The sequence below is a fragment of the Letharia columbiana genome (genome assembly GCF_014066305.1).
Source record: "Letharia columbiana isolate WasteWater2 chromosome Unknown Sc0000070_s0, whole genome shotgun sequence".
Lineage (NCBI taxonomy): Eukaryota > Fungi > Ascomycota > Lecanoromycetes > Lecanorales > Parmeliaceae > Letharia > Letharia columbiana.
This window is the reverse complement of record NW_023501115.1, coordinates 159,983-173,771: the sequence shown is the minus strand read 5'-3', so window position 1 is coordinate 173,771 and position 13,789 is coordinate 159,983. Positions and strand designations below refer to the sequence as shown.

The 13,789-nt window shown below is 51.9% G+C and overlaps 6 protein-coding genes across 6 annotated transcripts; 3 read left to right on the top strand and 3 right to left on the bottom strand.

The window, feature by feature from the left end:
* Positions 1-753: 753 nt before the first annotated feature.
* HO173_011953 (uncharacterized protein) lies at positions 754-1,718 on the bottom strand (the record flags this gene model as incomplete). Its single annotated transcript, XM_037313827.1, has 5 exons — positions 754-1,019; positions 1,079-1,228; positions 1,287-1,358; positions 1,423-1,532; positions 1,591-1,718. 5 exons carry the CDS (start codon positions 1,716-1,718, stop codon positions 754-756), a joined length of 726 nt encoding a protein of 241 aa, XP_037159342.1.
* Positions 1,719-2,296: 578 nt separating this feature from the next.
* HO173_011952 (uncharacterized protein) lies at positions 2,297-4,026 on the top strand (the record flags this gene model as incomplete). Its single annotated transcript, XM_037313826.1, has 3 exons — positions 2,297-2,315; positions 2,371-2,465; positions 2,518-4,026. The coding sequence occupies 3 exons, from the start codon at positions 2,297-2,299 to the stop codon at positions 4,024-4,026; spliced, it is 1,623 nt and encodes a 540-aa protein (XP_037159341.1).
* Positions 4,027-4,371: 345 nt separating this feature from the next.
* Positions 4,372-5,441, bottom strand: HO173_011951 (uncharacterized protein; the record flags this gene model as incomplete). The annotated part of the gene is made up of 2 exons (XM_037313825.1): positions 4,372-5,175; positions 5,352-5,441. The coding sequence occupies 2 exons, from the start codon at positions 5,439-5,441 to the stop codon at positions 4,372-4,374; spliced, it is 894 nt and encodes a 297-aa protein (XP_037159340.1).
* A 604-nt stretch (positions 5,442-6,045) lies between these two features.
* On the bottom strand, positions 6,046-9,000 carry HO173_011950 (uncharacterized protein; the record flags this gene model as incomplete). The annotated part of the gene is made up of 5 exons (XM_037313824.1): positions 6,046-6,686; positions 6,737-7,251; positions 7,303-8,048; positions 8,102-8,770; positions 8,821-9,000. 5 exons carry the CDS (start codon positions 8,998-9,000, stop codon positions 6,046-6,048), a joined length of 2,751 nt encoding a protein of 916 aa, XP_037159339.1.
* A 605-nt stretch (positions 9,001-9,605) lies between these two features.
* On the top strand, positions 9,606-10,309 carry HO173_011949 (uncharacterized protein; the record flags this gene model as incomplete). The annotated part of the gene is made up of 2 exons (XM_037313823.1): positions 9,606-9,708; positions 9,951-10,309. 2 exons carry the CDS (start codon positions 9,606-9,608, stop codon positions 10,307-10,309), a joined length of 462 nt encoding a protein of 153 aa, XP_037159338.1.
* Positions 10,310-11,029: 720 nt separating this feature from the next.
* HO173_011948 (uncharacterized protein) lies at positions 11,030-13,681 on the top strand (the record flags this gene model as incomplete). The annotated part of the gene is made up of 2 exons (XM_037313822.1): positions 11,030-13,519; positions 13,583-13,681. The coding sequence occupies 2 exons, from the start codon at positions 11,030-11,032 to the stop codon at positions 13,679-13,681; spliced, it is 2,589 nt and encodes an 862-aa protein (XP_037159337.1).
* Between the last annotated feature and the right edge of the window lie 108 nt (positions 13,682-13,789).

Genomic DNA, 13,789 nt, shown 5'->3' with positions numbered 1-13,789 from the left:
TCCTCTTCCCTACTACCGTAGGCTATCACATCGCTCCGTTCTAACCGGTATCGCACATATCCAAGCCAACGGCGACGCTTTGCTGGAAGGTGTGCTTTCCGAAAGACTTCAGCTGTTCTAATGGACGCCACAAGCCCCAGGGGCAGTCCCCTGTCAAAATGGTAGAACAAAACGGGGAAGGAAACGCTCAGCTGCGACGGTGCAGTCTGCACTCCGCGACGCAAGGTGCAAGGGCCGACTGGCCGTTTGAACCTTAGTACTGCCACACCGCCCATGTCTCATCATCATTCGTCGCATATCTCTTTTTCGGCACAAAATGGCGAATTGCCCCAAAGCGCAAAGATCGTCAACGTCAATCCTCCCGCTTCGTCACTTGGACGATCTTTTGCCCCTTTTTCCACTGATCGGCGGGATTCTAACCGAAAAGCAAAGAAAAAGACGTCCGTATCCGGTAATTCCTACACTCGGTGGCAACGGAAGTACAATGAGCTAGAGCAAGTTGGGGAATGAAGTCGACAAGGGTCATTACAAGCTTTCGACCTTCCTTTTCGCGCTTCCCGGCGATGATCCAACAGCACCAACGTCTGCTAATTCAAGATGCCCTTGAGGCTTCAAATCTAGATCTCTACCAGACCACTCAAACCCAAACCCCCCCTCCCCCCTTCTCCCCACTCCCTCCCCATCCCTCGACCTGGGTACCAAGTACTTATGTTGTACCGCTCGCAAAGATGCCTGAAGAAGATCTTTGCGCTTCTACTCTAGCGAGTGCAAAATCTCTATGGCAACCTCCCCTGTATCCGCGTTCCTATTGACAAACCGAACACTCTGAAGATCCTTGACGATCCAATCGGGGCCATTTTCTCGCAGTTGCGCGATATCGTGCGTTGTCGCCAGCCCAACCACATTGCACGACGCAGCCTTTCCAGCACGGATGCCGGCTGGAGAGTCCTCAACCACGAGAACCCTGGTGTCGGCGCTTAAACCGAGCTTTTCTCGCCCGAGACGATAGCATTCGGGATCTAATCTCGTCAGTGTCTATCGATGCCATCTCTCAACCACTCATCAGGACTTGACCGACCTGGCTTTCCCTCTTTCACATCTTCCGCAACGACCAAGTTCCGAGGATGAGCAAGCTTCATTACGTCAAGCCATCCAGTTACAAGAGGTCGTGTACCACTTGTTACGATTGCCCATGGCACCTTGGCTGCCTCGAGCGATGCGAGCAAGTCTTCATGTTTCCGGAGTCAGCATGCCTTCTTTGAGATGAAGATCGGGTCATGACCCACTTCTGGCCCCAGGCACCTCAACAGCGTCGAGCCCAAATTGTCTAGGGATCAAGCCTTCAACGTGACTGACATCTAGCCTTTCGTTAGCTCGACGCATGTCAGTCATGCAAACACGGGGCAAAGCTGGACCACTCACACTCCCAATTGGCCTTGCTTGGATCGTACAGCTGAAACGTATCTATCGATCTCCTCCCGTGTGAAGACTGCAGTATCATGGCAGGATCCACTCCTAGTTCTTTGCCTATTCTACAGACAGTAAGCTGAAATGCGCCTCACACACAACGCGCGGCCGAGAAGATTGCACTTGTGCCAATGTTTGACGATAGCGTCTGTTGAGTCGACTATGGTTCCGTCCATATCAAAGAGGATTCCGGCAAATTTGTGAGTCTCTGGCCGGCCTGTAAACGTTGGGTTCTCCTCTAGCAATGGCATCTTGATGTTATTTCGGACGTCTTTGCTTTAATCGACTGATGGGGGAATGTCGGACGTGAGAAAGTGAATCTAGGAGGAAAAGTCTATCGTGCCAAAAAGAATCTGATCGGCTTAGCATCTGTAGCATTGGTCATTCAGATCGGATCTTGAAACCAAACATCATGTGAGTTACGAAAATTCTGACCTACCTTCTTTTGGGCGCCTTTAATAGAATATGCTGTGGAAATAAGCACTTCAAGCCGTGGGACTCCCGAGAGAAAAGGAGAAAACGGTGGCTTTCCTTCAGATTTCCAGAACCAATAAGTGTGAGTGCCTACAATCGCTCAGGGCTGGAGAGTAGGGAGCACCAGCTTTATGTAAGAAAGCCTTCCAACAGCTGGAGAGTATCTATAGATGTATCCAGGTCTAGATTTACCATCCCGAGTAAAGCGGCAAATGCAGACAGACCCTTGCAGCGAATAGGCTACTCCGTAGCATGCGAAATCTTGGCATAGAGTACCTCGGCACGAACTTTTTTTCACCATTTGAAACCGCAACTGCAGCAGGACCAGGCTTGAACAAGGCACACAAAATTCATAATGGCTAATAAACCTGGGAGTGGGATACCTACTCATGGCTTCATCTATAATATACAGTACTAATCACGTTACAGAGCCCAAGTCGAAACGCACACCGGTGCGATTACGGCATAAGATCGAGAAAGCTAGTGCTGCGAAGCAACGAAAACAAAGGAAGCTTGCAAAAAACGTCTGGCCTGATTCCACACCTCAGCACCTGACCTAGCTCATCAATATTGTAGAACCCAGAATGGCGGTCACGATTAAAGAAGGATCCGGGCATCCCCAATCTCTTCCCCTACAAAGACCGCATCCTCCACGAGATCGAAGAGAAGAAGCGCTTGAAGGAGGAGGAATTTCAGAGGAAGAGAGAAGAAGCAAAAGTGACAAAAGCTGCCGCATCAGCAGACCAGAATGTCCCAGTGGCATCAAATGTGGACGGCGAGGACACACTCTCAGACCTCCTCGATGATGAAGACATGGACGAAGATACGCCCAATGACTCCGCAAACCCCATGAGCGCCCTGCTAGCCTCTGCCAAAGCTCGAGCAGCGGAGTATGAGCATGGGCCAGACGAATACGAGGACGAAATGGACCAAGACGATGAAACAGAAGGCGGCGCTGTCCTCACAACCGCCAGCTCCCTCCCAACCTCCGGTCCCCAAACACTCGAATCCTCCCGCCGCGCCTTCGACAAAGTCTTCAAATCCGTTCTTTCAACCTCAGACATCCTCCTCTACGTCCTCGATGCCCGCGATCCCAACGGCACTCGCTCTCGAGAGATAGAACGCGAAATTACCGCCGCAGACGCCGGGTCAAAACGGCTGATCCTCGTCCTCAACAAGATTGACCTTGTACCTCCACCGGTGGTAAAAGCCTGGCTCGTCTACCTCCGCCGATACTTTCCCACGCTTCCCCTTCGAGCGAATACATCCGCGCCCAACGCCCGCACCTTCGATCACAAAGCTCTTACAGTAAAAGGCACAAGCGAAACACTACTCCGCGCCCTGAAATCTTACGCCTCCTCCCAACAACTAAAACGCAGCACCACAGTCGGCATAGTCGGCTACCCCAACGTGGGCAAATCCTCTGTCATCAACGCTCTGACCTCCCGCCTTTCTCGCTCATCTTCAACTGCATGCCCCGTAGGCGCAGAAGCTGGCGTCACAACCGCTCTGCGAGAAGTGAAGCTCGACAACAAACTAAAACTGCTCGATTCTCCGGGTATCGTCTTCCCCTCATCCTCCGGCCCAGGCGCGAATGGCGAAACCCATCCCCATCTCTCTTCGAAACAAATCCATCAAGCAAACCTAACCCTCCTCTCCGCCCTCCCGCCCTCCGCAATCACCGACCCCATCCCCGCCATCACTTTGCTCCTCCACCGTCTCTCACGCTCCGAAGCCACGTTGCAGCCACTGCTAGACCAGTACGGTCTCCCACCCTCCACGCTCGTGTCGGCGGGTGCAAATGGAGACGTCACGACGGATTTCCTGGTCCAGGTCGCGAGGAAAAGGGGCAGGTTGGGGAAGGGGGGTGTGCCGAATCTGCAGAGCGCGGCCATGGGCGTGCTGATGGATTGGCGGGATGGCAGGATTAGAGGGTGGGTTGACGCGCCCAAGGAGGTTGAGGCAGGGGAAGGTGGTGCGGGTAGCAAGGAAATTGTAAAGGAATGGGCGGCGGAGTTCAAATTGGAGGGGTTGTGGGGCGATGATGGAGCTACGGTGGCAGAGGGGGAGACGATGAAGGAATGAAATGCATGGCACCCGATCTCTTTAAGATAGCCAGACTTGTGGAGCCGCTAGATGCCGCGAGATGGGTGGGTGGATCGATGCAGCAGTGTCCACACGGGATGGAGACTAGGCCCACATGACTGCCCCAGGTTTCCAAATCTTAGCAAGGTAGACATTCGCTATGCAAATGATGACCACATACCGAGTCCATCCGGCCCAGTCGGTCAGGGAAGCCACACAAGAGGCAACCGCGTAGATGTCTTGATCCCATCTGAATCATGCAAGCGTCTCCTTTTCCGATCGAGGATGCCCAACCGCCGTGTCAGCTCTTCCTGTTCTCTCGAGGTCCTCATTCACGAGCCTCCCTCAATCACTGCCCTCGTCCTCACTCAAGACCTCATCCGCCGAACTCCCAGGCGTGACCGCATCATCCCCCGGGGTATCAAAACTCCCATTCGCCTCCCTCTCCACCGAACTGAGCCGTCTCCCCTCATCCGGATATTCGTCCTCGTCTTCGTCCTCATCGTCCTCATCGTCCTCCTCCTCCTCCTCTTCTTCGTCTCGCGAAGCTCTTGGCCGGGGTTCGAGATTAGACGCATCATTCCCCCCCTCCTCACCCGCCTGCCCTTCGGCGTCAAAGTCGTCGTCGTCGTCGTCGTCGGGGTCTTCGGGGTCTTCGGGCTCGTACTCCCTATACCCCGTCTGCAGCTGCGCGCTCGGATCCCCCGTCCCGCTCTCCCTCCTCTCCCTCCCCTCATGCCCCCCATCCTCCTCCTCCCTCCTGACCCTCTTCTTCGCCCTCCCCTCCTCATCCTCCCCCTCCTCACCACCATCCTCCCCCTTCGCACCACTCATCTTGCCCTCCTTGACCTTCCTCCTATACTCATTCCGCTTCCCCGTCTGCACCTCGTTGAACTTCTTCAACTCGGCCTCCACCCTCGGCCCGAAGTCCTGAAACTCGAGCTCCGCAAGGGCTTCAATGACTGCGTTGGGCGGTATGGTGCGTTTGCCGGTGGAGAGGGAGGCGGTGTTGGCGGCGTGGGCGAGGTAGTTTATGAAGACCGTAGCGCCTTTGCTCATGGCGAGGATGGCGTCCTTGTGTAAAGAGGTGTTGGGGGGGAGGACGCCTTTGGCGAGACGTTGGACCATTGTGCGGGGGAGGGAGAGGTCCTGATAGCCGTGGCAGATTGTTAGCCATCGTGTTCTGTGTAGCAGAGAAGAGGAGCTAAGAAAGAGGAGAGTGAAGTGCGAAGAGAGTTCTGCGATCGGGCCATTGAGGGTGATTTGAGGACACGAACTCATCAGGTTGGAGAGAAGAAGAAGGGTGTAAGGGTATTCAGACCTACCTCAATATTAGTACCCTCGCGCTCTTTGACCGGAGTGCCATCGTCGCCCGCAGCGCTGATTTGCGAGATGTTGCTTTTGCGAGGAGGCATTCTGTCAGAAGGTGCCGAAGGAGAGTGGACTGCCGGGCTTGGGAAAAGGGATTTGAAAGCAGTAGTAATGAGCTTCAATCAATGCGTTGTGCGGTTCGAATTTGTAAAGCGATAAAGTGAATGTGCGAGACGTGGAGGACGTGTTCGCGTTTCTACTTTGTGACTTTTTAGGACTAGCGTTATATCAAATCTACCTTCGTTATTTGCCAGACTAACTGACTGTCATTCTATAGAGAAAAGTGACAGTGACAGTCTTGCGCATTGATTTGGTTTCGCTTCTTTTGGATTGTTTGTGTGAATGCAGACAACTTTACTACTCATGTGTAAAAAGCACATCAAATTGTTTCAGCGCCGGTATTTCGGGATAGCACCACTGCAACTGCCACCCCTCTGACAGCACGCCTAGAGCTTGAGACCTCTAGCCACGTCAACTTCCCTCCCAGAGTCACGAATATTGGAGTCGGAGCTACTATCTTACGTCTCGCGCTATCATTAGACCTGTGTTTGACTCCTTCGCTAATGCAAGCAGACCCAAAACGCCTCAGAACTCATTGCCCCTTGCAATAAACACCGTCGCTGGATGATGCAGGAGAAAGACTTCAAATTATAACAGTTCGTCAACATCATCATCCCATCCCAAAGCCGCGTAGATAGATTCCTCCTTTCCCTGCGATGATGGCGACAAGACAGCTTTTGGCGAGTTGTCCGCAGCTTTGTTCGCAGGGGGCGGAGCTTTGACTGGCGTTGCACTGATGCTAGCATCTTCAGATCGTTCAACTTGATGCGAACAACGAAACTTCGATGGCGTCTCATGAACCTGCAAAGGCAATTGAGGAGAAGTAAATATGCCATTGGAAGCTTTAGGTGGATTCAATGCTGCTGATAGAGGTGGTGGGTGAGACACATCAGCAACAGACTCTATCGCCGCTGTAGAGATCGGAGGACGGCCCCAAAGCTTGGATGGACCTCTTGTTGGTGTTTCAACGACAGGCAAAGCCAAAGCGCTGCTGTCGGTCTTTCTTGTGCTATCCGGGGCTAAGAAGGGCGACCGTCTTGGCTTCCTTGAAGATGAAGGCACACAAGAAATGCTTGACGGTGGGACTTCTTCTAGCTCAGGTAGTGACGCTATACTTTGCCGTGGAAAACGTGTCAGACCGCCGTAAACGTCCTTGTGTCTATTGTTGCTTGGCGTAGCCATAACTTGAGCGCCTTGGGCGAAAGGATTACGAACAGGGTTCTTAGGCTCTGCAGACATTTAGCATCGAAAATGTAGACTTCGGCTGAGCATGTTATACTTCTCGAGTGTGACGCTGCCGCCCTTCTCTCTGCATACTCGACTAGGTCCTTGACCGCCATGCGAGGATTGGGCCTCTTCAGCGCGGCGATTGCACCTCGAAGCTCCTGCTCTACTCTCGTTTTCTTCTTGAGCTTAGCCTCGGCAGCCTGTGATGTTGCGTGTAAATCTATTTCTCGCTGGCTATAGCGCTTGTGCATTGCGACTCTGTTGAGCGGAATTGACGACAAAGATGTGTCACTGACTTCGCGTTTCACTTGGGGCAAGACAGGGTCAGTGGCAGATCGTGGCAAGGACGGCGGTGGCTTTTGGGAGGCAGTTCGCTCGTCGGTCAGCACACGTTCCAAAGTACGTCGAGGTCTTCGGATTTGCTGTCTTTGCAATGATGCACCCGGCTTTATTGATCCGTAGGATGATGCACATTTCGCCAATGGTGGCCGCCTCGGCGAAGGTTGCTTAGACCCTCCGAGCTTTTGGCAGAGCAAAGTCGTCAACTCTGGCAGGCGTGCTCCATAGCTATAATGTTCAGCGACTAGCAATCGCATAGCGAGCAGGAAAGAAACTTACAAAGGCAGCACAACATCTACACAGAATTGCCGCAGATGGTCTCTGCCTGCTGCTTTCACGGCTGAGTTTGCTCCATGTGGAGATACAGGCCCGTCCTCTCCATTTGAGGTCTTCATCTCATCTACGCTCATTGACTGCCAAATGCACAGGCGGTCGACAAGTAGATCCAACAACATGCTGAGGTCCTGGGGCCTCTTGGGTTTCTTCTTTTTTCTATTCTTTGAGCCATCGTCTCCTTCTATGAAATCTGTTGGTGGTGAATTCTCCACTGGCTGGTTTGTCGCTAACGATTCTAGTGCAAGAGTCTCAAGAGAGAGAATGATTTGCATTTGAATTTCTCTAGCCCTCTGCTCAAGCACAGCTGACCTGGTCGCGTCTTCTCTTGCATCTGCAGAATCGCAAGCAACAGAAGATAGATTTCTGCTAAGCCACCATCGAGCAATGTTGGCTTCTTCTCCTGGATATAAGCCATTTTTGCCAACACTGATTTTCTTGGACTTGCGAATTTTCTTGCTAATCGTTTCAATTACGGTGGTACATTCGTCGTCCGAATGCGATTCGAAGGGGAATCCTTTGACTAATTCCGGCAATGCTTCCCGGTACTTGGTGTCCATAGTAGCAAGTGGCAGGATGCAAGATCTCAAGAATGAAGTCAGATGCGAGTGGTTATTGGCAGAGCCATCGGGGACGGAAAATGCAGCCCGTGCTCGAGACAATGGCCCTTTTGCAAAATATGCCAACGACGACTTGACAAGCAATCAGTAATAAGGCCAAAACTCGTGCATGAAAAATGCTTTACCTTAGACGCATATAAAGCCTCCTGGTACTGAACCCTGACCGTTTTGAGCACCTCCTCTGGGTCTTGCGCTGCTTCCTCCACCATGTCCGTCAACGTGTTTCCAGTCTGATCCTGCAAAACGGGTTGAGATATTTCTTGGGTAATTTGGGCCGGTGTAGTTGGTTCCTGTTGGGCCGGTTGCAGGCACAATCGCACTCCGCGAGTCTTCTCGCCACTCGACTTCTTACCCTGGTCACATATGGTTTCGGACCTGAAGGCAATTGCCGCAGTGCTCCACCATTTGTCTCCGAGAAGTCCTGGCTGCCCTTGATGTTGTCTTTTTCGCGGGCGTACAATATCTATAGGCACGGTTTGCAGTCGTGCAAGTGTATCCACACTCACCCAATTACCCAGTCTACATATTGCGTAGATTCCTTCTTGTACAAGCTCGATAGCAAAGAGCCCGTCATCAATAGCTGACTGTGCGATCAAGACTGTCGGTTGATTTGACCGTGGGTCCTGATGCACAATTTCTTCGAGGACTTCGATGTATGCTGAGAACAAGTTGGAGCCTGGAAGGGCGTCCTGGCCTCCAAGCGGGTCGAGGTAGGCCAGAGGCAGAAATGATCGTGGTAGTTGTAACCTTGGTATCAACTTCCGTGTTTGGGCGGATGGAAGCGATGGGTGTGACTTGAATAAGCCTGTTAACAGATACTCTTTACTTTTTCCTATGACTATACCTTTATGGTGAACCCTTCTCTGATGTCATCATCGTGTTCAACGTTAGTGAGCTTGCGTTTCCGAGATTCTTGGGTAAGTATTGTCCCAACTGCATTCGATATAGGAGGCAAGAAGATGTCTCGAGCTTGCCGGAAATCCGACAATGATTGGTGAGATTCATGATCTCCTGTATCAAACATCGCAGGCGGTCATTGCCATGTAGCTCCTTCCCATCCTCAACGGCAACTTCTCGACGCGTGAAGTTGACAAAGCGCGCGGCGAGATCTTTCGGAAAGCGCCGAGGTTCTGCCAGAGGGACAGTTTCGACACCCGCTTGAACGCGGCCTTGGAGACCACGATTATGACCATTGGTCTATCACACCCGCAGTCCTTCATCAGAATCTGGATCCTTCTCCTCCTGGCCGCATTGTGAGCAGCCTTCTCACCATAGGCTCCAAATGCTCGATAATCGAGAAGTCTTGGAGACGCAAAGACTGATCGCATACGGCTTTGATGGCCTAATGATAAGGTCGAATATCAGCTTCAAGCCTCGAAGTTGAGCCGAAGTCATAGAATCTGCTCCGTTGGAGCTTCGGCGATAGGAGCTCTACCGTTCTGGCGACCGAAAATCCCAGGACCTATCGTGTAAGGTGGGCACGCCTGGTTACCTGCTGCAATTTCATATGAGATGCTCGCTGACTTCGAATTCCAGGATATATGGAGTGAGCTGCCATCATCTACTTGCAAAGGGAGTCGTGTTGTATCACTGCTAGGTATCTACTACTTTCCAGGACTACCAGTCTATATGGCTACCTTCATGTCCTTGCCCACTGAACTACGACTCCAAATATATCGAGAGCTTTTCATCTCACAGCCGCGAGTTTCACGCTTGGGCCGACATGTCAGAGGTCCTGTAACTTTCTATAACGATCGTACATTCTATACGGCGGTACTTGAGGTCAGCAAACAGGTTCAGTAGAAGCTATCTCTGTTCTTTATGGAGAAACCGCCTGGACGCTTCACGTCTACCTCATCTTCAGGGGAAATAAGATCCATGGGTCCAATGTGGATGGTGCCCTCCATTCCTTGGCATGCACAAAACAATTTCCTTACATCCGTACCTGCATCTTGGATATTCGACTGTTTCAAGGGGAAGAAAATGAAACAAATACCACCTTCTCTGGCATTGAAGCACTTCGTGCTAATGTCAAGATCGTCCGCCAAGTTTTGTCGCGAGCTCAAGGCCTGAAAAATATCGAGATCTCATGGCGAAATTACTTCAATCTTGACTTGACCGAGCCAAGATGTAAATCGTTGGAGCCTTTGGATCAATTACCCATCACGTACAATCTATTCATTGGCAAGGTGGAGAGTACTACAGAGGGCTCAAATAACGATTTGACCAACTGGCCTGACATGCTGAAAGCATACAGAGTCATGTTATTCAGGGGAGGCTATGGGAATGATGGTTGTATTGAGTGGAGGGCAGCGAAGAGACCAAGAGGGTAATCATGGACATTGAACCACTCGACGGGAACTTGACACGGGAGTAATCTCCACTCAACAGCTTTGGCAACTGACTGCAGAAATATATACGATATGGACGAAGGATGTACGATATGCCCTAACGACTGCAACAAGAACAGCGTCATATCTCAAAGAGCTATGACTGACCTAGACTTCTTATCCATACCAGCTTTGCTGTCCCTACTCTCAAACCCCACAGAGCTTTTTACTTATGACGCTTTTACTGGCTCCTATCCATCGTACTAACATGGCTCGACTCTTCGCGGTTTCATGAAATTTGACCTGATCTTGTATGGTCTCTGCGGATAAGATCTCGCGTTTATTCTGCCATCTGTCAGAAATGGGTCCTACCGATTCATAATCCCACCAGAAGGCGTTCCAGACGAACTTGATCAAAGGATCGATGGGTCTTCCCGTAAATGTCAAGGATGTTCGTGTCGCAGATTTCGCGCCCACTATGTTGGTGGGCCAACCTGATTGGTGTTGACCCCACACCCATTTTTAGACTACTATCGAAAACAGAAACATACTCATATCGCTATCTTGCTTCGCGCATCATTCCTCCACAGCATTGTCTTCAACATTTTTTTCTACACTCGTTGAACTCTCTCTCATCCTAGCAGCCCACAGAGTGGTGTTCCACTAAGCATTATTCTCACCAAACCTAAGCGCCTTGGTCCTGGACACCGTTGAAAGGTGACAATGAGCTTACTGCATAGGTCGGGCCACCGAGATGAGTATGGTAATTTTGGAGGTATAGATGTTTCCACAGCACCCCTAGATGAGCTCGCCAACCAACCAAGCGCTCCTAAAGCCCCAAGAAGGCGATCTTCGGGATTGAAGTTTTTCGCTTCGTCATCGAGCTCGAATCCTCCACCAGCCCCTAGCTCACACAAGAAATGGGAGGCAGACTACCTAAAAGACCTTCGTGTCAACCGGCCTGCGCGACCTGGTGGCTCACGACCATTCCCCGGCCGAGCGGCCACGTCCACGGCAGAGCCCTTCGCCAGAGCATCCTCTGCTCTATCATTCCGACCCTCAAGCTCAACGCAACAAGCCGACCCAATCATGGCCCCGAAATATGAGAGATCTGCGAGTGCACTGTCACATAGACGAGCGCAATCGGACATGCCAGTTGCAGACGCAGCCTTAGGACAGCTCAGGGCGTCTGTGGCTTCACGAGACTTTTCAGCTTCCACAATATCTAGAGCGCCTCCGATGACCCCGAGTGGAGCATACAGAGAGAGTGGAATGCGGTGGATGGAGAAGCAGGAAGCTCGGTCATTGAGGGAAGCGCTAGAGGATATGGATTTGCGGGACGAGGCAAAGGATCACGCCGCTGCTCAAGATGAAGCATCGGAGCTCGTCTGGAAACACAGAAATCAAGTGTCGCCACAGAAGAATCCAGATCGGTTACACAGCTACAAATCTCATCTTGAGAAAGGGGCACATGCTCGAAGTCAGAGCGTTGGATGGCATGCAGAGCAGGGCGCAGTAAACGGCGATTCCGCTACGAGCCATCGATCAGCCTCCGACACGTCAAACTCTAGTAAGGGCGACAGCAATCTATCACAAGCAACTCGCAATACAGTTATCACGTTCGCAGAACCCGAAAAGCCCACCGAGGAGACGCAACCTTACCAACAGACCGCGCATGCGTTGTGGGACTCACCACAGAAGAAAGCCTATATGAATTTAGAGCCTGGAAAGTTGCCCAGGATTTCAGGGTACCGTCGATCCAGCGGACCCAGAGCACGAGATGTGAGTGGTGGGCTATTCAGAAACCCTAAGGACAAGATCTATGAAGAGCCGGATGCCGACAGAAAGACGTCTGAGCGCGCTGGGTCAGACCAGAGCAGGATACCTGCACCACTCGTTACAAAGAACCGCAATACAGTGTCCAAAGACCGTACTGGAAGTAAATCGTTCTTCCGTTCAAGAACTGCTTCTGCCGAAGACAACATGAGAGTGTCTCGGTCCGAAATCCATAGGAACCCCCCTTCTCAATCTCACAACCCTTCTTACCTAAAAAATCCACCAGCCTCAGTAAAACCGGGCCAAGTCGTTGCTAATCACGCAGAGAGTCACTCAGATATACCAATGGTCAAAGACGGCAAGGAGATACGTAGTGACGATATCAGAGCTGCTACAAGTATGCGGATGAAGGATAGAAGCCCGAAGTTACCTTCTCCAACTGTCGTCAGCAACAGGCCAGGAAGGCCAATCGTTAGTTTCGAGCAAGACTGGAAGCCAAAAGATACTACTAAGAAGGAAGACTCTTCCTTAGATGGGCTATCCGCAAGTCCTGCGAGACTACGCTTCAAGCCGCACATGCCAGCATCAACGGCCTCGGCGCCCATAGTACCAACAATCAACGTCCCGGTTCCGCCCTCCATTCAAGTCGATGAAGTTCCGCCTAGCGACTCACCCTCCACGCCCTCGATCTCTGTTTCCGAGGCTGGAATCCCCACCTTCTCGCTACCTGAGAACCTACCTACCAAGCGACCCCTACCAACACCTTCAAGCAGATCTCGCCACTCGCCGGCCAATCGTCCGCTCCCCCAACACTCATCTACCACTCCAGTCCACTCTTCCAAGCTCCACTGGACCCCATCTTCCCGCCGTGCTACTGCCCAATGTGCAGCCTGCGCTCTCCCTATCGAAGGCCGCATTGTCAGCGCCGCCTCTCAACGCTTTCATCCCCACTGCTTCACCTGCCACCACTGCGCAGAACCCCTAGAATGCGTTGCGTTCTACCCCGAGCCCGACTCTGCCCGCACAGCTCGCGTTGAACGCATTGAAGCTCGTCTAGCTTGCCAAACCCACGCTTTGCCGGACGAAAAAGAAGGCGAAACAGCAGCCGATGACGGTGACTCATCTCTACGCTTCTACTGCCATCTCGACTACCATGAGCTGTATTCTCCACGCTGCCGCAGCTGCAAAACGCCTATTGAGAGTGAGGTTGTTCTTGCCTGTGGTGGATCCTGGCATGTAGGCCATTTCTTCTGCGCAGAGTGCGGTGATCCGTTTGATGCGAAGACGCCCTTCGTGGAGAAGAATGGGTATGCATGGTGTGTGGGATGTCATGCTGCAAAATTCAGCGGGAAGTGCAAGGGATGTAGGAAGCCGGTCGTCGAGGGTGGCTTAAGCGCGCTAGGTGCTGAGTGGCATGCTGAATGCTTTTGTTGTGTGGTAAGTCTTTGCACAAAGCGGGCTGCATGTCTGGTGGACGTGTTCTAATGCGTGTATTTACAGGAGTGTGGAGGCCATTTCGAGGATGGAAGGTTCTTCACCCGGGAGAATGAAGAGAAGCCGGTGTGTGTGGCGTGTGAGGAGAGGAGGTTGAAGGCTTGACTGACCGTGGAGGGGGAAAGATGACACTAGTTAATCAAAGAAAGCGAGATCTTTTAGCGCGCACCTTTCGTCCTGTAGTGTATGCATTTCGAGCATCACCTTGTAAGC